General features: G+C 38.2%; 1 protein-coding gene across 2 annotated transcripts in view; it reads left to right on the forward strand.

Moving 5' to 3' along the window:
- CUX1 (cut like homeobox 1) overlaps positions 1-25,722 on the forward strand; it is a 337,454-nt gene that overhangs the window by 174,914 nt on the left and 136,818 nt on the right. For both annotated transcript variants that reach the window (XM_063449907.1, XM_063449906.1), the window contains exons 9-14: positions 6,865-6,913; positions 12,777-12,881; positions 14,439-14,627; positions 20,391-20,449; positions 24,957-25,005; positions 25,203-25,299. In XM_063449907.1, the coding sequence (XP_063305977.1) occupies positions 6,865-6,913; positions 12,777-12,881; positions 14,439-14,627; positions 20,391-20,449; positions 24,957-25,005; positions 25,203-25,299 (548 nt within the window). The remainder of the gene's footprint in view (positions 1-6,864; positions 6,914-12,776; positions 12,882-14,438; positions 14,628-20,390; positions 20,450-24,956; positions 25,006-25,202; positions 25,300-25,722) is intronic.

Consider the following 25,722-nt stretch of genomic DNA (forward strand, 5'->3'; position numbering starts at 1 on the left):
GAGAGCCCTTTTTAGGCTTTCTTTATTGCAAGTTCTGTTTAATTAAGATTTTCTTATCCCCTGCTATGTTAATAGCTTGCTAGACCTCCTGTATGTGATTAAAGTTCAATTTAGAGATTGATAATCAATTATTGATAATACAATTATTTAAGGTAAATTACATCTGTTTGAAAGTGAAACTAGTTTTTCATGCAGGCTCTGTCAATCATAGCCAGGGGAGGTGTGGCTAGGGCTGCATAAACAGAAACAAAGTGATTTAACTCCTAAATGACAGTGAATTGAGCAGTGAAATTGCAGGGGAATGATCTATACACTAAAACTGCTTTATTTAGCTAAAGTAATTTAGGTGACTATAGTGTTCTTTTAAAACAAGCTTGCAAATGTTGCAAATCTCTTGTCTGCTGCATTTGCAAGCTCTCCTCTTCTAACCCCGCAAAGACTTCCCATGTCTGTCCAATCAAAGATTCGCCAATGCAGCTCAATGAGAAGTTTTTGCAAAGCGGGTCCTCTGAGCCATTGCCTGCCTCTTGTGATTAGCTCTACTGAGCTAAACAACCAGGAAGTAACAGGACCTGTTGTCCGATATACCGCCAAATTAATTGATAAAAGTGCCAGTAACTATTGATATCTGCACTTTTTGTATAATGAAAAAGAGGACACACTCTTCACACACAATGCGCTTTAGCAAGCTAAAGTGCTTTAGGGGTTTGGAGTGTCTCTTTAAACTAATCCATAACTGTCAGACTCTCTATACTTTGCAATGTGTACAATATGGGATCCCTCAATCTCAATGTTGGAAGGTATAATATGGAATATCCTGCACTGTGTTATAACCCCTTCTGTACATGTCCTGGTACTGCCCTGTTATGGGCCCCTTACTGCATAGAGTCAGTGGCATTATACATGGCATCGAAGACATGTTGTAATATCATCTACCAGGCAGTATGGGGTTTGAAAGCATGCTGTACCAGTTCAGTTTATAGGCACATACTTGATAAACATGAAATGTTTATTAATTTGAATTGCGTAGTATGTGACTGTGTTTAAAACATGGAGCTTTAATTAGCATATTACAATATATTTAAGCTTAGAATTTCCTATTACTGTTGGCAGCTCAGTGAAAATTTCTCCTTTTAAATTAATATATATTTTGGGAGAGACTGCTTTCAAAATATTCACTCCGCTGTTTAATTAAATGGCGAGTATCACAGAGACTCAAATGGGTGTCAAGATTCTTTTCATGTTGTTGCTATGGTAATACACAAGACTTAATTCCAACATTTAACATTTACAAACAATTTAGCCACAGTAGGCAAATATTTACTTCAGCCAAACAGTTACTTGAAAGCAACAGACAAAGTGTCCTGATCCTGAAGACCAATCTAGTCATTGCTACACAGGGATGTCTCTTTACAAAAAAGCAGATTAAACAAGTCTCTGTGCTTACACACAAGACTGGCCGTAAGAGGTAATGGGTAGTTACCTACGCTTCTTGATTTTAAAAACCATAAACCACTTGTGGTTTTCATTCGCACTGTCCTTTTTCCTAAAATTAGGGTTAAATCTGTAATCTTGCAAAAGTAATTAACTTGTTTAAAAAATAAAATAAAAGTAGAATTCAGCTCTACTTTTAATTGGCAGTATTTTTTTAAAACGCAGAGTAAGTGCTGTAAGTTTAGATTGCACTGTTTTATTGGGTAGATCTGGGGCAGTCAGTGTTTTCCTGTGCTGGAACTACAAATACCATGAGGTTTAGCAGCTGTCATAGAAGCATAGACAAAAAAGTAAAAAAAAAAATTAAAAATGACACTCCGCAAATTGCCAGAAAAATAATGTATCATGTATTCATATGTGCATTTTTAAATAGTCCAAATGCATTATTTTTTTTTTTTTAATATAATATAAATAATTTTTCTAATTTTATTTTAGAGGATAATTTCTCTTTAAATAGATGTCCATTTTAGACTGGACCGAGAGCATTAATCATTGAGATTAATCTTACACTTATGAAGGATTTTCATGTAGTGTCTCTAGGGTCGCAAGATAATAATTTTTTTTTTTTTTTTTTTTTTAACTCAAGGTACCTGCTGAATAAGCTTTTTTTTGTTAGGATGTATTTACCACTCCCAGACACACGGTTTGAATACAAACAACACAAAAATTGCTTAACCTTGACTTTAAAGGGCCATAACTGTAAAACTATTTTAATATAATAATAATTTCATCAATTATTGACCGTAAATAGATTTATTAAAATAAAAATAATATATATATATATATATATATATATATATATATATATATATATATATATGTTAAAAAATAATGAAATACCCATCCCTGTCTTTAGTATATGAGAGGATCATTCAACCCTAGACATGCACATTTAGTCAGACAGTGTTTGAAACCAGTTAGTCTCTATGGTCTTCCCTGCTTTTGTGCAGTGAATGAAACAGGGAAGATCATAGAGACTGCATTTGCTTGTCTTTCAGATGTTCTCTGTGCTGCAGTTCAGTTTCTCTAACTTTGGAGTGGAGATCTGGTTGATTGCAACAGAATGTGTATTATAAAATTAGATTTCTGGTTACCCATACGTTGTGCTACATTGTAAAATGTTATCTACCATAAGTAAGGAATTATACTCTATTAAGAAGCTCTAATTAACAGAATGGGGGTTGCCTGTTTATTAAGTGTATGTTGCATATTAATATCTAGAAACTGGTCAGTCCTCATGTGGCAAGGAGAACATCCCATCTCATTGTAACATGCAGCAGGTTCTGCATAACTCAGGACTACATTGCTGCACCAATACATAGCACTAATGCAATAGGGCTGAATTTTTTTTCACTTTTACGAGGCTCTGCACTGAAATGGGATTTGTGGGGAACTTTGTTAACATGGCTAATATAAAAAGCCAGCTAAAACAGTCACAAATTACGAACTATTCAGCTTTATATAGCTGTCTTTTTATGTGTTTCATAGCAGCATATTTATTTCCCTTTTCAGAGTTTTAGAGAAACAATCAGAGGCTGTGCAAATCTCTATATTTTGGTTTCTCAGTTATCGATTATTAGTAATTTGTGTACTGTGGCCAAAATATTACATTTTGCATATTAACTTTTGGCAACCTACTGTTGATTTTCATACATATCTTCCCATATCCACATCTAACAATTGTAATACCTATAGGGCATTGCTTTTGCTATTTTTTTGTCTGGCTGTACAATGATCAATACAGTTCATGCATATCAGCACTTCCATGTTATCTGTTGTATATTTTAACATCGCTTATGCTTCTGAGTTTGTAAAATTTTATTCCATTCTCTCTGGTAAAGGGAAAAATGAAAACCGTTCATCTAAAGATTTACACCTTTTCCCTTTTACATAGCAGTATTTTCACCAGTGATGGAGGTTATGGAGTAATATATTTTTTTAAGATTTGACAGTTGTTGTCGATAGTATTGTGTTTCATGATTGTGAAGGTATTAATCTAATCATATAGAGCCTCTAATGCTATGATGCATTGTAGAGCACAGAACATTCTCACACGGTTCTTTACATAGATACAGAATGAATCATGCAGTACACTTAATTCTCTGAGCCACAGCTGTTCAATTTATCCCACACTGAAACGATTGAACCTTGAGTGACGGTTACAGACAGTGTCTTTGATTGCTCCCTGGGTCACATGCCGAGCTCTGACCTGCATTTCAGATGCTGTCTGCATGATGTTTATTTGTCCTTTTCTTCACACACACAAGTTATTTGGACACCATGTTGGGCCACAGGAGGCCAATCCTGGTGTAATTCCCGGCATTTGTAGTATTCATCATACCAGAGAGTATGTCACCTTTGTCATGCAACACAGTGTTGTGGCTATAAGCTCTGGCAATCTATTGGGTACCAGAAAATTGTGAGCCATAAGCACTCTTTGTGTTTCTTACAAGAACAAAGTTCAGGGGGTTAAGGAATGTCTTTAGAATTCTAAGATTGCATCATGTTGCCCTAATACACACTTCACCATTGTGCATCTTTCATATATTCCATGATATTTGTATGTTATGGTTAGTGGTAAGTGTTATGATCGGGGTTAATGTCCTCTCAATTCCCTCCAGTAGATTAACGACATGCACTGTAAGCATCTATTGTTAAAATGAATTAGACTAGAACCAGACCTTTTTATTCAGTGTGCAGACTCAGGATGCGCAGAATGTTTTCGTCTCCCATTGCACCTGAAAGGACAAAAATCCCATTTTAAAAGGTATAAAATAGTTCAAATGCACGCCTACTGATAGCGAGTATAACTGTAGCTATGCCCAGATTTACAATACCATCATAAATAGCTTGGCATATGCCAAATGTAAGTCCGTTTAATAACACCTCTGTTATCACAGAAAGATAACGTTCGCCAAACCAGCATTTCTGATGAACCTGGAGTATGACAGTGAGCTTTCCTATTGCTAGTAAAAGGTGCCTTCTGTGGATGAATTTTAAAATGATTTTTTTTATATATATATATATATAAATGACACTTTTTTGCTATTGTAAATGGTTTATGTGTCTCAATCTCTCTACAAATAATTAACCCTTTTCTGCATTATTTCTTAAAGGGGACGTGTCATTTCCAAGGACTTTTAATATCATGTTTACTTATTCCTTTGCTTAACAAATGTGTATTTATGAGGTGTAAACAGTAAAATTTACTATATAAATACACATCTCTCTAATTTGCAAAAGGATGCCTCCATCTGAGAACCCTATCAATCATTGTTTTAAGGTCTGTCCTTTGCCCCTGGCAGTCAGCGTAGAGAGCATATGAGGAGTAGGAGAAATTAAAGGAAAACTATAGTGTTAGGAATACAAAACTGTATAACGAACACTCCAGTGCCCTCTTCCCCTTCCCCCAGTGGCAAATAAATGGTTAAAAACCCTTTTTACACTCACCTGATTCCAGGGCCGATGCACATCGCCACTTGGTTGTACTTCAGCTGATGGGGGTGGGACCTAATGCGCATGCGCAGCAAGTGCTGCATGCACATTAAGCCTTACCCATAGGAAAGCATTGCATTAATGCTCAATGCTTTCCTATGGGGATTTCCGACGTAAGGCAGTCAATAGTTTCTCAAAAACTGCAATATTTTACATTGCAGGCCTTAGAGAACAAGGACATTATGCAATGAAGTGGTCTGGGTGCCCATGGTATCCCTTTTAAACAGGGATGTGTTTGCCCTGACTTTGCCTTGTCTGGACTGGACGATGATGTTATTTTCGAAATCTTTAATGTTGTGTACAGAAAAAGATGAGCAGATACTCCACAACAGGGTGTTATGAACCTCCAGTCTCACCAAATTAAAATCCATAATAGAAAGAAGTTCAGTAGTCTTCAAAAGTGTAATGTGTCTTGTATTGGTTCATGGCAAGAAACGCAAGGAGTGGCTAAGTTTCCGCTAACGCAGTAGTCTTTATCAAGCCTGACTGTGTGGGAGCCCTTGCCCTGTAGTTCCGTGTTGCCACTAAGATGACTTACATCTCAAAGACATACATCAATGCACATGCATAGACTTGAGTGGCAAGCAACTAACAAATATTTCGCTGGGAATGTATAGCTTTGGATTTTTTCTCTCCATTAGGCAGCAGTATTGTAGTGCTACCGAGGTCCATAACTCACATCCAGCCAATAGCTATGCAGAACACCTGTAGCATTGCATTTTATTACAGCACTAAATCATAATTAGATGATTCAAGAAAATATTGATGTATTCTGCTTTGATATTCTTTGCAACTTGACTACATGAGAGAATTATTTTTATTTTGCTAGGTACAAACATGGTGCCAAAGCGGCTTTAATTCACAAATTACGTTTTTTTTTTTGTTTTATGTGTGTGTTTATGTATATGTGTTTGTGAGCATGATTAGAAACATAACAAGTGAATCTATATTGTGTTTGTTAGATTTTTGATACAATTCATTTATTTCCTTTATAGGTTTATAATTCTATTGCTAAGCTAGCGTCATTTGGTGAAAGAGTACTCGTCTAGATCAGGGGTGCCCGAAAGGTAGATCCCCAGATGTTTGAAAACTACAGCTTCCATGATGCTTTGTCATTCTAAAGGCCTGCAAAGCATCATGGGAGTTGTTGCTCTACAACATCTGGGGATCTACCTTTTGGGCATCCGTGGTCTAGATCATAAAGTTAATGAACACAAATAAAATATTAAACATGCTAGTTGATTAGGTGTATTTAAACATCAGACATGATTAAACATTTTAAGCAGCTTGAGCTGGCTTGTCTAAATATTATTTGGTCTATCTAAATGATAGATCTTTTAATTTAAGTGTGAACAAACTGTAAAAAAGTTTTCCGCTAGTTAAAAGTGGATTGTGTGAATATATATACATATTCAAGGAATTAATAAGTAGAAACTAAAAGAGAAACTATAAATAAACTCGTTTTCGTTTTAATTTTTTTGTGTTAATATCTGCCTTTTTACGCAGAGGTGGATTTAGCACATGGCCTCAGTTGCCCTATTTCATAATCTGGTCATTCTAAATTATAGCCAGACTTATTTTGCTCCTCCTGGTGCAATAGTGACATCCGCGATCTCACTTTAAACTATGCACGTCTATTCATACCTAACACTGATAGTTCTATGGCATCTTGTTAACTGAATGCATTGCTTTATCTGACTGTAATTATTAACTTTCTGACGGATACTTCCTTTGCAGCGAAGTATATTTATATCAGATTCTGTTCTCTGGAAAATGTGGTAGCACGTAGATAAGCAATCTTTTATTTGGTTACATATATTTCATTTGGCTTTCATTTTTATTTATGTGCATTTGATTTTTTTTTTCTGTTTACAGGGCAGATGAGATTGAGATGATCATGACAGACCTGGAGCGAGCTAACCAGGTAATACACCACAATTTGGTATATTTACATTAAACTCTGAGATCATTGGATGCTATGTATAAAGGTCACCATTAAACTTGTCACTGTCTCGTGCAAACATACCGTATTGGGCACCCTATTTTTCATTTTCTCTTGTTTTCATTATCCAAAGTATTGTACTATTTCTTTCTCCTCTGTTTCACATCTACCCTCGCTGGAATTATCCTATTCTGTCCCCAGTGTATCTACCCATACCTTGCATAGGTGTCCAGGGCCCGGTATTGAAAAGCTCTGGAGAAAGCAGCTGCACAACTATAGGAGTTCTGACATCTGATGCAACCTATGTGCCCCCCTATGATAATGCCAGCAAGCCTTTTGTCGTTTGTTACTTGCAGCCTGCTGTGTTTAGAACATGGGTAGGCAAACACATCTCCCCTAATGCTTTGCCAGCATTATGGCTGTAAGACCATTATGGGAGATGTAGACTACAACATCTGGAGTGTTGAAGGTTGCCTACCCCTGGTTTATGACTAGGGTTACAGCTCAGACTGCTAACTAGTGCCCAGCTATGGCCCTATCAGAGAATGAACCCGGTATTGAAAAGTTTTAGCCCAATGGCTACCTTGCACGTGCCAAGTTTCGGTTTCGATACTCCCCTCCATTTGCAATTTAACCTGTAAATAAAAAAAATAAAAATAAAAAAGGTTTTGCTCCGCTTAAACTCCTGGTGCTGATCTTCCACGCACCCTCCGACATCACAGGGACCACATGCTGTCCATTCACAGGCTTATTGTAGAGAATCCTGTAATTGGACCTATTGCTGGCTCAGGGAGGGGGAAAGTGGGGAAGAGGGAGGGTTTTTTAGAAAACAACCTGCCTGTAACGGAGGGAGGCGGGAGGGAGCACACACTGGGAGGTTGGGAGGGGGTGGCTACCTTCCTGCAATGAGAGATTTCTTAGCGGCCAACCTTGTTCAGAAAGTCAGAAATTATATATATTTTTTTAACCAATTTGGTCTCATTTGAACGGAGTAATTAAACAGTGAATTGAAGTGGATTGAGAACCAAATTGCAAATTGAAGACCAGGTTGTAGGAATCACTTACAAATTTTATCTTTTTTTACAGCTTGGTTGTTGTGGTGTAAAATGTGATATTCATTTTTCTATTCCTTCCTGCCCCCCCTCCCCCCAGTTAGGTGACTGTCTTTTGTTGACTTTGGGAAATCAGAGTAGATAGTAGTGGGTCATCGGAATTGAGATTAATTGTGGTTTCAAATACTTTTTTTTTGGCATTTAGTACTTCCTTCTGTTGGCTGTGTTATATAGGAAAACATTCTACTGAAATGTATTTATTAACTAGAATAAGTGATGATTTATAACCAATATTAATGACATATAGCATACATTATAAAACAATCAGTCTAAAAAGGATTTTGTTTTCTTAAATTTCAAATGTGGCACTCACATCATAATAACATGCTGAGAAATTGGTTCTGGAATGAATTCTGGAGGAAAGTAATTTGCCTCTGCTTTGGAACAAAACTACTTTCTTTTGTCCAAGAAAGATTTGAAGTTTTAACAAAGTGATTTTGGCAGACAATAACATACATGACTTTTTGATTAAGCACATCTTTTGGGAGTGTCAAATTTGAGCTAAACGTGTTCTGATTTAGGCTTTTAATATATTTCTTACTATAGATACTGTGACAGCAGCAGAGATATGGGAAAAATTAGCAACTTAATACATATTTTCACCTACTGGGTCAACAAAACAATTACTGCCATGTATTGTGTGAAAATTGTAGTTTAGATTAAAATCTGGTTTATTGTATCACTGCCATGTTTCTTTTGTTAAAATAAAATGAGTTGTACCTTTTTTATTTAACATGCGATTTATCATTTGCTATAAACAATAATTTTATATTTCAAAAACAGCATCATTTTGTTGTGGTTTCCCCTCCCCTATTGACGGAGACCTGACCCCAGGGTCTATTCAGAACATGGTGGTCTCCCTTATCCTGGGGCATGCTCAGAATCATCTCGGCTGAGCAAGATTGCACCACTGCGGTACTAAAATTAATTTAAAGAGCTATGTGGCTTCAGTTGACAGAGGGGACTCTCAGAATTGCCATGGCTGAGTGTGATTGCTCAGCCGTGATATTTAACTGAATTTAAATGGCTATGAGCAGAGCTCACTTTGAGTGCTGTACATAGCTCACCTATGTCCAAGGTTGACAGAAGGCATCCTCAGGTATCCAATAATACCTGGGGCTCCTTGCTGCTAGCAGGAGGTGTTAAAACTGTTAACGGCTGTTTTTGGTTAAAAGCTAATATAGATAATATAGTTTGTAACCTGCCAGTTCCACTATATAGACTGTCAAGTTTGCCAATTGGGCATCGATTCTACATTTTCCTTTTATTGTTGTAAAATTCCGCTTTTCTTCTTGAATGACTGCTCCACTTACTGTATGACTGTCAAACCCCCACATGGACTGACTGTTTATCATTTTTGTATTCAGTTGGTTGATGGGCAATCTTCCAGTTAAAGTAAAACATTTAATTTTCTAAATAGTATGTTTTATTCATTTTACTACATATTTTTGCCACTATGTATAACCTCATTACATGTAGTTCCACTTATGAGGACAGTCACATTTCTCAGCTTACACAGCTACCTATATAAAGAGCCTCAGTGAAAACAATTTGCAGATCAAACATTAATGCATGTCTATATGTTTTGGTAAAATAAATATATATATATTAAAAAGAAAAAAAAAAGTATTCAAAAGACATACAAAATGGAAACATAATCTGGTGAGTAAGGCTATTGAAAAATTACCACTAGTAGATATGACAATATAGAGTTCCAACATTTACTTTTCTTTGCTCAGAAGACTGAGCACAAAGAAAGTACATGTTGGAACCAGGAAGATTCTTCTCTTTATTGGTTTAAAAGAATGAGATTGATAAAGATGTCTGCATTTCAAATCAATCTGGTCTTCTTGGTCAGCCAATCGGTGCTTTCCAAATTTGGACAAAATTGACATGGCTAATTCTGAAGTATTAACATCCACATTAGCAATACGACGAGCGAGGGGTCATGCCACATGCACCCTTGAAAATGGTTTGACACAGAAACAGGGGAAGCTGCCAGGGGCCTGCCAACACCAAAACCACTACAATAGGATGCAGGGATTTTGGTGCTTAGAGTGCTTCTTTAACTATTCTTTAAAACTTTAACTTAAGTAACGTACGTAACTAATAAACTTTTACAGGAATTAGTTTGGATGTGTTTGTTAAACTCAAATTCCTTTTAATCCATATCAAACCGAATCGATTTGTCCAAGATTTCTCTGGAGCTTTATTTAATTAATAAAACCCTACAGGTAAATCCTGAACAAAATGTTTCATTCGGACAGGGCCGGCCCAATACATTGTGCTGCCTGGATCCAAGTATGAAATGCTTCTGCAATGGTAGTGTGTGTGTGTGTGTGTGTGTGTGTGCTGGGGATGTGGTATGTGTCTGTGTGTGCTGGGGATGTAGCTTGTGTCTGTGTGTGCACTGCAGCCAATTCACTTACCTATACTCTGTGTCTGTGTACATGAATGTGTGTCAGTGATTGTATCTGTCTATGAATCTTCATGTGTGGCAGTGTGTGTGTCTGTATATCTGCATGTGTGGCAATGTGTCTGTGCATCTGTATGTGTGGCAGTATATGTATCAAAATCTGACACACATGCAGATACAGACACACATACAGATGTACAGACACACTGATGCAGATACAGACACATACTGACACATACAGATACACACACTGCCACACTTGCAGATACACAGACATACAGATACACATTACACACATACAGTATAAACAAACTACACACATACAAACACACAGATGCTTACACTACATACAGATACACACACTGCACATACACACATACAAACACAGAAACACACATACCCACACTACATACAGATATGCACACACTACACACATACAAAACAGATACACACACACACACATTAAAAAAATTAAGCCACCCAGCAGGTTCTTACCTTCTGCTTGCTGTGGCTGGTGGGAGTTGGGGGCCTGCTCTGCTGATCCAGCCCCATCCTCGCTTTTCCCTCCTCCTCCCCCCGCGCGTCTGGCTCTGTGTGAGCTGGGAGGAAGTGACAGCGATATGCTGTCACTTCCTCCCAGCTCTCCATGCGGATAGGAAAGGGCAGATAGAAATTCGCCACATGGCATGACCAGGCCCCTTACTGCACATGTCCATCGGGTGGCCCTGAGGGCATGGACCACCCGATGGACCCTCACACTCAATTGCACCGCCGCCACGGATTTAGAAAACCTGTTTTAGATTATGACAGGGGAGGCAAAATGCCGGCTATGGACGGGCCGGCTCTGCATTCGGATATGGTCATCTTCATAGAAGTGATATTGGAAGCCAAAGGAGCTGATGAATTTATAGATCAAGGACAGGATCTTTGTAAACACTAACAAAGAGGGGGTGCAGAGAAAAGGAAGAGCCAGTGAAAGAAAAACTGAGAGCGTTGGAAGATGTAGGAGGAGAACCATGAAAGAGCAGATTTTCGTAGACCGAGATTACCGAGGATGAAGAAGATTTTAGTGTTGAAAGCAGTAGAGGTCAAGGAGAATTAGAAGAGAGTAGTGACCACTGGATTTAGCACATTAGAACTTTATTGTGATCAATCTCCTACTCATTCATGTGAATGGTTTAGTTCCCTTTGCCTGTAGTGCTGAAGATTTCCTCCTGAGAGGCAGAAAGTGAAAGTCCAGTCTCTAAAATGATACCACTCCATGCCTTTCATTTTAGTGGAATAGGAAATGTATCTAATTACAGCAAATAACTACAAAACTTGTCAAATCCCCGGACTGCTTGTACAGTTCTCTCTGGTGGGACCTTATAATGCTTATATGACAGCACCACCTATCTGTGATTACAGCTAAGAGATGCTGCTTTTATTGAATTATTATTATTTTATTTCCACATAGAGTTCAGTTCAGCCAGGTAGAGTTAGAATAGTTTGATGCTGCAATTGGATGGCAATCAATTGATCTGAAATTCTGATGACAGTGGTTAGGATATATGGATAGAAACCTGTATATATGCGTACACACAATATTGTATCTAATCTTTTGTAACATAAATGTAGTGTTTCATTTATTTCATGTACATATGATGTTGTATCAGTTTCCCTGTATTCCACAGTCGAAAAAGAAAATGTAAATGGCTGATGTAAATAAATAACATATTTTCATTATATTGCTTTAATCTTAAAACATATCTGGCTCTTAATTGATTTTTTTTAGGACTATGTTCTTAGTCATTTAAATATCTAAGACATTTAAATACAGTGACAAGTTTAACCCCTTCATCCTTATTTGCATCGGCAACAGTGACGCCATTTAAATAAAAAATAAAAAATTGTAGGCCTTTCCAGATTAAAAGGTTCAAACTGTGTTTTCTCCTATAAGTCATTCCCACAAGTAATTCTGAAATGAAATCGTTCTCCGCGTGAGTATAGAAATAAATTGAATAAAAAGATTCTATTTCTTCTCATATTTATTCAGCCTGATAAATTCAGTGGGCTGCAGCATTAGCAGCAGCAGGGGATTCCTTGCTCCTAGCGTTAAATTACTGTCATAATCGCTCAATTATTTCTTCCTTGTACTGTTTAAAATAAGAATCCATCACTTTCTACGTTTTTTCCCCCCCCCTAACATTTATTAGGTTGAGTGTTTAGGAAAATCAATTATAGTCAGTCGGGCATGAATTGATGAATGTTCCCAGATTAATTGTCAGTTGTTAAAATGAATGTACTTTCTCTCTTCACCTTTTTTTATTTCCTTCAGAGAGCAGAGGTGTCTCAAAGAGAGGTAGAGGCCTTAAAGGAGCAGCTCTCGTCACTTAACAAATCTCTCCAGCATGCTTCACAGGCTCCGAAGGCACCTAACTCGGTAAGATATGTGCTTACTGATTCAACTCACGTCGTTCTAATCTCGAACACAGTAGCGTGCCTTAAATATGGAGGCTGATTTCAACAGTTACATTTACTGCTTACAGTTAAAATATTAGGAACCAGCGGTTTAAATTTTTTATTATTATAACACTTATGTATTATTGAAACAGATTAATGACTTTATCTATTATTACATGCTTAGACAACGTGATTGCCTTTTCTTTCTATAATGCAACAATATCTCCACAGTGCTTGAGTATCAATGACTAGAACACAACTTTGCTCCTATCTGTTGAATAACCGTTTAGCACCCATTTTTTTTTTTTTATTTGGTATCTTAAAGTTCCGTTAATATGAATAAATTTTGAGTTATTCATATCTAGGTCTTCTTTTTTACATTTATAGTGAAGATACACCCAGAGAATATATCAACTTGAGTTTAGAGCCTAGAAAAATAAAACAAGACATCTTGCGCCACTCCAGTTTTTAGTGCCACCACCTTTTCTCTTCCCCCTTTCATTCCAGGATTACACACAGAAAAACTCCTTAGTTACCTATTGCACACTAAAAGTTTACAACTCTGCTCAAAGATTCCTCTGTCAGTAGTAACGTGACTACCTGAGAGAGTGATTTGTCATCTTGACAGGTGACATCACCTTGCCACATCGAACCCACAATGCTCTTATTTGCCAGCATAACACAAATGGTGCATTTAAAAGGTGTTAGTCAATGTACAATTTATTGTAATTTTTGTTACTTTACTCTGATGTGTGTTTCATAAAACCAGTACTCCTTGCTTATTCCTATTTCTCTTTCCTAATCCATTCACATGGATTATCACTTAACACCCAGTATAAGGAATCATTTATGACAAAACCATTCAAGTCAGAGTTATTGGAGTCAGTGACCCGAGACTGGTAATTTCCTCTTTTATCGGAGAACAGTAAATAGGATGCTTTTATTTATTTATTTTGAAATGTGTGTTCAATGTATTAACATAATTGTATTAACATAGTTGTTGATTATTTAAAGAGCTGAATTTTAATTTAAATGAGTATTATTATAAAGAATTCGGTAGGAGTCTTAGAAAAAAAAGCCAAGCTCTTAAACGAAATAAGGCAAATACTCTTAGGTGAAATAATTCTATTCTGAATGTATGGATTATATGAGGTGAAAAAACAGACTCTTGATTCTTGACAGATAGTCGTGTTTATTCAATAATATATATTGTGTATTATGGAAGATTAAGAAGGGAATTGCAATTTTTAGGCCAATATAGTCATATCTGAAAAACTCTCCAGCTACATTTTTTTTATTATTATTATTTTTCTTCTTCTTTTTCTCCCTAAAAATGTGCAAATCCTTATCAATTTTCCCCTCTCCCACCATGCATCGAGCCATATATGCTCCCACAGAGGTGTTCTGACAGAGTACTGACTGGACTTTTTCAAATAAAATACTAGGAAGCTCCAGTTGAGTTGTTGGTTTTTGTTTTTCCTGCTTTATGTTCTCCCAAAACACACCATGTTTATAATACTCCCAAACTTTGTTGCAGGAGCAGACGACGGAGGTCATGACACACTCTAACATGGAAGTTGAACTTACTGCAAAGGAGCGGGAAATTGCCCAGTTAGTTGAGGATGTGCAGAGGTTACAGGCCAGTCTTACTAAACTACGTGAGAACTCTGCCACTCAAATATCCCAGCTTGAACAGCAGCTCAACACCAAGAACAGCACTCTCAAGGTATGTATGAAAGATGATCTCTAGTCTGTTCCCAGGTAATCTAGATAACATACAATCAGTCTGATATACCTGAGGAGCTTTTTATAAAAATGCTATCTCCCCCCACCACCCCCACACAATTGCTTTTTTTGCGCCTTTTTGTGCCTAATTGTAAGCCTGTTCAGTGGTCCACAGCCTTTACTACACCAAGGCATTCATGTACTCTGAACTGAAATATCACTCTGTAAAACATGGAATTTATAAGCAAAGACTCAGTGGCGGATCCAGAGCCTGATCTCGGGAGGGGCACTTGTAGATTATTTAAATAAATAATCCAGACACAATAACCACTACAGCTCAGTGCAGTGGTTATTGTGCCAATAGCGCCGAGACCCCCTCCCAGAGTAAGTAGTCAAACTGTATAAGAACAGTTTGACAACTTACCTGAGGTCCTCTGGGAAATGGGGGTGTAGTAGGGCAGAGGAGCAGTGGTATGTCTGAGTGGTGCAATGTGTGAAGGGTGCAGTGTGTGTGTGTGTGTGTGTGTGTGTGTGAGGGGGACAGTGTGTTAGCAGTATGTGTGTGTGTATTGCAGTGTATGTGTGTGTGTGGGGGCAATGTATGTGTGTGGGGGCAATGTGTTTATGGGGGGCAGTGTGTGTATGTGTGGGGGCAGTGTTTGTGTATGTGGGCAGTATGTAACTGGGGGCAGTGTGTGTATGGGGGGCAGAGGCAATGTGTGTGTTTATGGGGGGCAGGGGCAATGTGTGTGTTTATGGGGGGCAGGGGCAATGTGTGTGTTTATGGGGGCAGGGGCAATGTGTGTGTTTATGGGGGCAGGGGCAATGTGTGTGTTTATGGGGGGCAGGGGCAATGTGTGTGTTTATGGGGGGCAGGGGCAATGTGTGTGTGTGTATGGGGGCAGGGGCAATGCGTGTGTGTATGGGGGGCAGGGGCAATGTGTGTGTGTGTATGGGGGGCAGGGGCAATGTGTGTGTGTGTGTATGGGGGGGCAGGGGCAGTGTGTGTGTGTATGGGGGGGCAGGGGCAGTGTGTGTGTGTATGGGGGGCAAGGGCAATGTGTGTGTGTGTGTATGGGGGGCAGGGGCAATGTGTGTGTGTATGGGGGGCAGGGGCAATGTGTGTGTGTGTGTATGGGGGGCAGGGGCAATGTGTGTGTGTATGGGGGGCAGGGGCAATGTGTGTGTGTATGGGGGGCAGGGGCAATGTGTGTGTGTGTATGGGGGGGCAGGGGCAATGTGTGTGTGTGTATGGGGGGGCAGGGGCAGTGTGTGTGTGTGTGTGTATGGGGGGGCAGGGGCAATGTGTGTGTATGATAAGGATAGGGGGGCTTTTTTTTTTTTGTGTGTGTTTTTTAATTTAATTAAAATAAATATATACTTTATGTCCCCCCTCCCTTCTTACCTTTACTGGGAGGAGGGGGGACATATTTCTTTCCCTGGTGGTCCCAGTGGGATTCATTGGTGGTCCCAGTGGTAGGAGTGAACTCTAGCCCGAGCTCCAGGGCTAGAGTTCACTCTCACGAGATTTGGAGCGTTGCCGTGGTAACCGCGACAACGCTCCAAATCTCGCGAGAGGAGGACCCGGAGGAGCTGCTGGCTGAGCTCCCGGGTCCTCTCTCCCTCCCCTGCCGGCTGTCAGCACAGATCTCTGATCTCCCCAGGTGCGCAGGCACATTGCAGGGCTGGCACTTGGGCAATGCCAGCCCTGCACTAGCCGGCGGGGGGAGAATCTCGGGGGGGGGGGGGGGGGGGCAATTGCCCTGTTGCCCCCTCTCCCCCACGGATCCGCCACTGCAAAGACTAGATAATTAGGAGTTTGAAAAGGAAGCCAAGGATGAAGTTCTTCTTTTAAATGAGCTCCATTTTCCGCCTCGTAAAGTCGGACTCTTTTGACTGCATTGTTCATAACATTAGTTAATGTTTGAGGCTCTAGCGCTTGAATTTCTGCAAGGATATTCTCAGTGAGGTGCTCAAGTGCATGCGGTTTGTTCATGTATACCCACTTACAGGAAGTAATCGGGGGCTGAAAGGTCAGGTGAACGTGGCGGCCAATTAATTTGGGAATTTCTTGAAATTATCCACTCCCAACAGTTGTCTCAGGAGGTCCATTGTTGTCCTGCATGTATGGGCAGTAGCTGCATCCTGCTGAAACTAAATTTAAATCAAATCACGATATTTCTCACCAATAAAATTCCACTATTTTTACTTGTTGTTCCTTTGTGAAATTACCCGTGATGAATCTCTCAAGACTCAGTTAATATATAATATGTTCCTGCAACAACAAAAATGAACTAATAACAAATAAGTTATTTACCTGTCAAATCCTACTCTGAATTTTGTCCCACATTGTATATAAAGATATATCAAATCAAGGATAGGCTTAAAAAGCCTGTTAATGCAGAATAAGCAGACATCTGGGTTCTGCTGCAAAACAGAGACTTTGAATTTAATTCTGCTTTTTCTTTTTATTCTACCGTCTAGTCAGTTTTCTACCAGTACACTGATAGATACTATATTGACACCATAAGACCTGCAGATGAACCGTGAAATATAGCATGATACTGCATAGTGTGTGCAGTGTCCAAAAATACCTGTAACAAATGGGAGATAAACTATTTATATATATATATATATATATAATTTATTTTGTATACCTTTGACAATGCGCATTGCAATTTTATAAAGAAAACCTCTGCCCAAGTGAGCTTTGTCCTTTTTGCAGATATTTATTCACCCAAGGTCCCTTGGAGAGGAGATACTAGGAACAAGAAGATCAATTGTCTGTGTTGCTTCTGGGGGCTGACGTACATTGAATAACTGATATTAATCACTGCAGGGGAAACATGATGCTTTTGTGAGAAGTGATATCAACCTGTTTCCTGCTCCAGAAACATGTTGAGCATTGGAAAGCAGCCATTAACCACTTACGCAATGAAAAATACAGTGATTTAACACATATTGTTTTTTACGAACATCCCAAATTATTTTAGGGCATCATAAAATGATGCTTAGTGAGCCGCCTCTAATAGACTGCTGTTCGAATGCACGTGTGTAAGTAAAGTTTAAAAAAAAAGAAAAAAAAAAAAGGTATCTCGATCTCGGAGAGTCATTTATGCATTTCAACATGGCTGGCCAGCCTCAGTGTTTTATATGTCGACATCGCTTGATGGATGATGTCAACACAAATTTATCTTGCACGCTGAACATGAAAATAGATTGCTGCTATGACATTTATAACTTGGCTGCAGCAATGCAATCCCATCTTAGCATTACATCAAATTTAAATGGGAAATCTGCACACAAAAAAATTACAAACAGGAAATATTTTTTTACTTATTTATGATCAATAATAGGCCGAAGTGTTGTGCGCAACCTCATCTTCTGTTATTAGTAAAATATGGGATGATATAAGTAATGAATGATTTCTGCTTGCTAATATAATGCAGCCGTGCGTGTCTCTTCTGGGTCTGTCCCTATCACCTAGGAAGCTGTCTAGGGTCCCAGGTGCCTGAAGTGCTCAGTATTACATAACACAATAAAGGTAAACTGGATTTATGAAGCAAGTAGATTTTTCTTTTACGTGGGCAACATTAACCATTGAGTAAATACAGCCACCAAAACTAACCGCAAATAAATGACACAAAGTGTATACAATGTGATGCACTGAGATATGCTGGAACTGTCAGCATAATGAATTCACAAAATCCTTCAAGGAGAGAAATCTGTACTTAAATCATTTGATGGTGCTTCCCCTCCTCCCCCATTTCTGTAGCTGCAGTGTAAATGAGAATATTTTCGAAACCAGTAGCACAGCACAACGATAATCACAAACAGCATTTATAATAGCATACAGAACAGAGATGCCCATAAGATGAATGTACAAATGTTCAATACAGATAGTATTTTTGTTTGTTTTGTTTTAAATTCTTCATTTAGTAGTTGGTACACTTAGATAAACAACAATACACCATATTACTGTACCTATTTTTCAGTGAAACAGAACAACTTAAAGGAACACTATAGTGTCAGGAATATAGGTTCCTGACACTGTAGTACTTAGCTAATTATTTAGATCCCCAGCCCCACTTAGATCGCATTGAAAAGGTGTTTAAACTTACCTGTTTTGCCACTCTGTGACAGTCTTGCCGTGGCTGGCTAGCCTGGCTCCACCTCCATGACAGAGATCGGCGATTTTGATGTCAGCCATTCCAATGCTTTCCAATAGAAAATCATTGACAGGCTATTATTATTATTTAAATAGCACCAACAAATTCCGCAGGGCTGTACAATAACAAACACGTAATTGTAACCAGTCGAGTTGTACGCACAGGAACAGAGTGGTTGAAGGCCCTGCTCAATGAGCTTACATGCTAGAGGGAGTGGGGTAAAGTGACACAAAAGGTAAGGTTAAGGGTAGAAAAGTAGATTGGTAGAATAGTATTCACTGTAGACTTAGTGTGGTTTGTTTAATGACCGTTGAGGGAGAGGAATCAGGGTGGTGCTATTCACAGTTTAATTGATATGCTTTTGTGAAGAAGTGCGTTTTAATGATTTTTTTGAAGGGGCGAAGCCTGCGTGAGAGTCTAACGGAGAAGGGAAATGAGTTCCACAAGAATCGGTGCAGCCCTAGATAAGTCTTGAAGGCATCAGAGGTGGAAGTACAAACAGAAGTCTTCGGCAGAGCGTAGGGGCCTAGAAGGGACATACTTTGTATGTGTATTAGGGAGGATAGATAGGCCAGAGCAGCAGAATTATGTAGAGATTTGTAAGCAAGAACCAGAATTTAAAATTAAGCCCTATATCTTTCAGGAAGCCAATGCAGGGACTGACAGAGTGGTGAGGCGTGGGATGTACAGGCGGACAGGTCGAGCCCAAGACACAAATATTTATTTGGGAATACCAAGATTGGCTGATATGTTTCTGCCACATTCCAGCCTGGTTTTGAGTTTGCAGCAAGGATTTTGTATGTCTGTCTCTCTCTTATATATATATATATATATATATATATATATATATATATATATATATATATATATATATATATATAAAACTGTCAAATACTAGCACTCCACATATTACTACTTGTGGTGTATAAATAAAACTTACTTTTTATTTAATGAGTACAAAATTTAAAAAAATCGATGTTTCAGTTCACGTAGTAAACTTTCATCAGGATAAATTAATAATCTTTATCCTGATGAAAGTTTACTGTGTGATCTGAAATGTCGATTTTCTCACATCGTTGTGGAGGAATTTTGGCTAACTCTTCTTTACAACGTTGCTTCAGTAATGCCATAGAACTCAAGAAGCTGACTGTATGTGTGTGTGTGTGTGTGTGTGTGTGTATATATATATATATATATATATATATACTATATAAGAGGGAACATACTCGGGGGTCTAAAAAAATTATATAATGAACTTTTTTTGAAGATATATTCAACATGTTGGCCCAATCCAGGGACCTTTATCAAGACAATTTGAATATCATATTTATATCATGATTTAAGAAACTGGAGCCAGCCCTAGCTTTGATTGAAGAAGCATTGCTACCTTAAACGATTCATATTTCATACACATGTTAAATTAAACTGGAGGTACTGTAATCAGAAGCATATGTATTTTCATATTAGTTTGTCTACATAACTACAATGTATATCTCCAGAAATAGCTAATAACCAAATAAACATGGGCTTTAAACCAATGTCGTTGATGTAGTAATGCGACACACAATATTTAATGTATTTACATTTCTTCACAGCAACTTGAAGAAAAACTAAAAGTGCAGGCTGACTATGAAGAAATTAAAAAAGAACTGAAGTAAGTAAAACTGTTTTGTACAAGTATATTGTATTCATCCTTATTACCAATGTATTGCTTTTTGTAGTAGAAGAGGGAAGCCAAAAGAAATTGCAGCATCAAATGCACATTTTTACCCAAAATGTCTAAATGTGAAAATCTATTTTTAAAGGGACATTTCAGGTACCCGCACATGCTGGATGCAATGTGTCGGTGTGACTGACAAACAGAGCTATGGCTCATTCCTCGACTTTTCATAAGCTAGTTTGGCATATGTGGACTTTGATAGGTTGAAGACGGTGGTTATTGGAGTTAACCTGAGAGCACAACAGCTGGCCCTAGCAGAGTATAAACATCAGACATGCAGTTTCACAGAGTTTGACTCCGTGAAACAATGCTGGACATGCCGACTCTGGACACATTGCATGGGGATATCCAGCATCTTGAAAAACCCCATAGGAATGCATTGACTCAATGCTTTCCTATGGGAGGGCCTAAAGCGCACAACACTCGCCGCACATGCGCCGTAGGCTCCTAAATTGCTACGATGTCGGCAGAGGAGGACCCTGACCCAGCGACGAGGGACATCGGTACTTGAATCAGGTAAGTGACCAAAGGTTTATTAAGGTGGTTTCCTGTGAGAGGGGAGGGTCAGAGGGACACTCTAATGTCAGGAATACAATCATCCTATATCGTTTTCTTTTCTTTTTGTTTTGGAAACATTTTTTTTAATATTATAGTAAAGATAATGTATCCTTTTATTTAAATCATTGAAATAATATTGCACTTGTAAACACAAACAGGCCTTGTTCTATATACCATGTAAAGAACACTTAGGCTTTTATGTGGGTTTTACACGTGCTCCTGGTCCACCCGTGCTCTTCTCTGTTCTTTGCTGATTTGCCCTGCTTAGAGACACGTCCCAAACCTCCTCCAATGATGCCGACATGCACGCCTCTTTGCCAGTGTGCCAGCGTCTGAACTGAGTGACAACACTACATTCCTATACTCCCTAGCCGGCGTCACTAGCCTCTCCCCTATGTTTCCTGCTTCACCTGTCTCTCAATTCCCCGGCATTATGTATCTGCCAAGAAAGTGAGAAAGAGATGGGTGAAAAAACTATTTTTAAATGTAAATAGAATTCTAAGCTCTTTTAAAAGCGCTAAAGTTGTATATTTGACAGTTTCCTTTTAAGAAAGTGTAGCTGCAATTGATTGCATAGATTTCATGGCTTCTATTATATTGTTGTTTATGCCAATATGTAATATGTGCTGGATGGATTTGCCTTCAACTTGTGACCCCTTCCTTTTTAACATTTATTGTTATTTTACTGGAACTATAAATCATTTTGTCAAAATGACATTCTGTTTGAGTCCTGGGAATGGCTATCTGCCTGTGAGATCTCTAAAACACAATGATAGTTATATTGTAAACAGCCATAACTGTGAATGCCTTAGGACTCGCTTTAATGTAATGCACCAATAGACATATTAAGAGTTGATTAGTATAGGTTAAAATTTCAGGCACCTATTTGAACAAATATATAAAAAAAAAAAAACATGGAAATGGAAATAACCCTTGTTCTGTATGCTTAAAGAAAAAATAACTTCATGATCTATACTCGAAATAGGTATATGCTTTACATATTGCATCAATGATTTCTATTCTCAACGCTTACCCATGAAACTAATTCAGTCTGCTATTCAATGCTAGCGGAGGCATTACATTAAAATAATAAAATAAAAAAAGGAAATGATGTAACTCTAATTTAAAACAACAAACATAAGAATAAATGGTTATTATTATTATTATTATTATTATGATATTTATATAGCGCCACCAAATTCCGCAGCGCTTTACAGCGGGTGGACGAACAGACATGTAGTTGTAACCAGACAAGTTGTACACACAGGAACAGAGGGGTTGAGGGCCCTGCTCAATAATGAGCTTACATGCTAGACGGAGTGGGGTAAAGTGACACAGAAAGGTAAGGATAGTATTAGATTAGTGACAGTTGCAGAAGAGGAATCACTCAGGAGCTATTAACAGTTTAAACTGTTTTGTGTCAAATCAACTAAAAACTAGACCGCAGTGTAGTTAATGATATAAATGCCAGTGGGCATTGCTTTGCATATAAAGTTTAAAAGTACAGAGAGACAGGTTGTGACATTACATCACAGATCACTTGTTAAATACCCTATTGTAGATTTAGGCAACCTTTGACACTGACTCCAGATGTTGTGGTCTACATATCCCATAATCCTGGCAAAGCTTCAGAAAGGTTGTCTACCCCCTGCCCCAATGTTTTGCGTTCAAGGCACAAATTCATACCTGTGAAAATTCCATGACCATATCATATGATATTGGATATTTCATATCCTTGCAATCCCAATAAAACTACCAATAGCTCTTAACAATTGCTGTAATATTTTAAATTGTCATAGCTCAAGTACTGCCAAAAATATCCAAACATGTCTGTAGAGCTTTTTTCCCAGAACCTCCTGTCACGTAGCCAATATGAAACTTGACATATGTTTGAGTCTACTCAAACTTCAGATAAATTACAGCCAGTCAGTGCTGGGTGTGTTCATGTAACCAATGGACACAATTTCCTACCACTAAATAGTGCCATGAAAATATGACACAGCCGGACCTTATGCTGCTATGCAGTTCCCACTGTTAAATAATCAAAAGTATCTGGCTCATGTGGCAAAGAGCTAGACTTCCTTTATTAGAAGTCTTGGCTGTGTTAGTATGTGTTAGTGTTAGTATGTGTGTTAGTATGACCAGGCATGTAGGACTATTCAGCACAAGATATCTAACATAAGTAACTTTATTTCTTGAGAAATAATAGTGAAAATAAAATCATTATTGAGTTTAAATTTTGTACCTGATATTCTAAATTGGAACAACAGTTTTTAAAGTGCAAAAGATCCAGAGCAAATGCAATATGCATTCACCACTAATCACTTGTCTCTTTCAATTAAAGGAGCACTATAGGGTCAGGAACACAAACATGTATTCCTGACTCTATAGGGCTAAAACCACCATTTTGTCCCCTCATGCCTCCCCAAAAATAGTAAAATCTTACTTGTATTCAAGTCTGGAGCTGCAGGATTTGTGCCTGTTTCCTGTAGACCTGCCCACTGCCTGCAGAAGTGGTAGCCTGAGCCAATCACAATGCTACCCCATAGGATTGTCTGAGACTGACAAGGAGGCAGACCAGGGGCAGAGCCAGCACTATTCAAACACAGCCCTTGCCAATCAGCATCTCCTCATAGAGATGAATTGAATCAGTGAATCTCCATGAGGAAAGTTCAGTGTCTGCATGCAGAGGGAGGAGATACTGAATGTTTGGATGCATTTTAGGCAGCCATGACCCAGGAAGGATCTCTAACCGCTATCTGAGTAGGGGCCAGTGTAGTTATCACTAGGCTGTAATGTAAACACTGCATTTTCTCTGAAAAGACCATGTTTACAGCAAAAAGCCTGAAGGTAATGATTCTACTCACCAGAACAAATTCAATAAGCTGTAATTGTTCTGGTGACTATAGTGTCCCTTTAAGCAGTCTTTCAATCAAGGATCGAGAGCTGTTTAGGTGTCCGAATAGATGTGACTCTCTTAAAAACATTCACTTAGCAAATTGGGAGGCAATATAATTCAGTGGGCTCCCTGCTCCGTCTCTTTGAACCTCCAAGAAAAGGGACTGCAATGGGGCAGGAGCCTCTGGCCACCGTTGTGGCTAGAGAGTAGTCATTCATAATATCAAGTAGACACAATGGAGTCCTTGTACTGCAAACTTAACTCATTCACAAAAAAAACAGTCCAGGGTAAGATAAACCATAAAACATGGTGAGAGAAACTTATTCAAGTCTCATTTCATACCCAAAATATGTGATTTACAGACCAACTGAATGAAATCCTTTATACAAAGTAGGGAGATATTTAAATCTATTTTGATAGTTCATGTCATACTTGAAGTTAGGTTTTATATAATAGGAAAAATATTATTTAGTTTAGTCGAAATAATTCCCAAAAGGAAAGAAAGCTTGTACAGTAAACAAGATGAAGATCCAGAAAAAAAAAATCCTTTTCCCAAGATATTTTTTAAATTACTTGTCACTGAGAAAACATAGTGACAAATCTCAGCCATAATAGTTTATACTGGTTTATTGTTTTGGTATATGTACTCAGAAATGCTAGCAGTGTTTTGGCACGATTGCTTCTGTTAATGCAAGCTCCCTTCCAGCTACGCTAACAAATGTATACACTTTCTGACAGCTTCAAATGTTATATCCCTATTAACATTTTATTTTATGCCGTGATGTACTGTATGGCCTGGTGGGAATAGAAAATGCATTATTTAAATGACCCACAAGAAATGTGTACTTTATCTAAAGACTAACTGGTACTTTTAGTCATTAACAAAATAATGGTCTGCAAAGAGAACTGAAAAAAAGGTAACACCCATTTCTATTCGAATATGTTCAGATTAAGGAGATAACAGTGTATTCTTGATTTTCACAGTATCCTGAAGTCCATGGAGTTTCCCCCATCTGAAGCATCTTCTATACAGGTACGGTACACACTTCTTTACTTGTATTCCGGCACCGAGATATCCCTTCTATAAGCAGCAGATTCTCATAGATTTGTGTACCAATCTTTTTTTTTTATTATTATTATTATTTTTTTTTTTTTTTTTAAATATAACCATAATTATTACAAACTTTCAGTTGTGCTTTAGTTTAAATATATTTTTTTCTGTTTTTAAAGGATGCTTCTAAACCCTTAGAGGTTCTGCTGCTGGAAAAGAACCGCTCTTTGCAGTCAGAAAATGCCACACTCCGCATTACTAACAGCGACCTGAGCGGTAAGTTTGTTTTGCTTTTTTTTTTTTTTTTTTTAATAAGCGTCAGAACACAAGGAAACAAAAATAATGTGCAGTAAAAGGCTGCGTTAGAGATAAATGACAGAAAGATTAATGAACAACAGGATCTATGAATAATGTTTGACTTGAAAGGAGTGTTAGCCAGATAATAAAATGCATCTTGAAGACCTCTGTGACACTACTTAAAAAAAAAATAACTAATTACCTTGGAAAATGGCAGGATGGTAGGCTATTATGGTACAACATTATGAGTGTGTGTTCTTTCCTCCCCCACCCCCAGCAACACTGAGAAAGGAGGCTACGATGCAAAGAGAAAAAGTTCTGGTTGGATACATATTCATAGCTGCTGTTGCATTATTCCCAGGAGCTGTGTATTGGTAGCAAAGATTTGGCATGATCCCACTC

Source organism: Pelobates fuscus, chromosome 1, assembly GCF_036172605.1.
Source record: "Pelobates fuscus isolate aPelFus1 chromosome 1, aPelFus1.pri, whole genome shotgun sequence".
Classification (NCBI taxonomy): domain Eukaryota; kingdom Metazoa; phylum Chordata; class Amphibia; order Anura; family Pelobatidae; genus Pelobates; species Pelobates fuscus.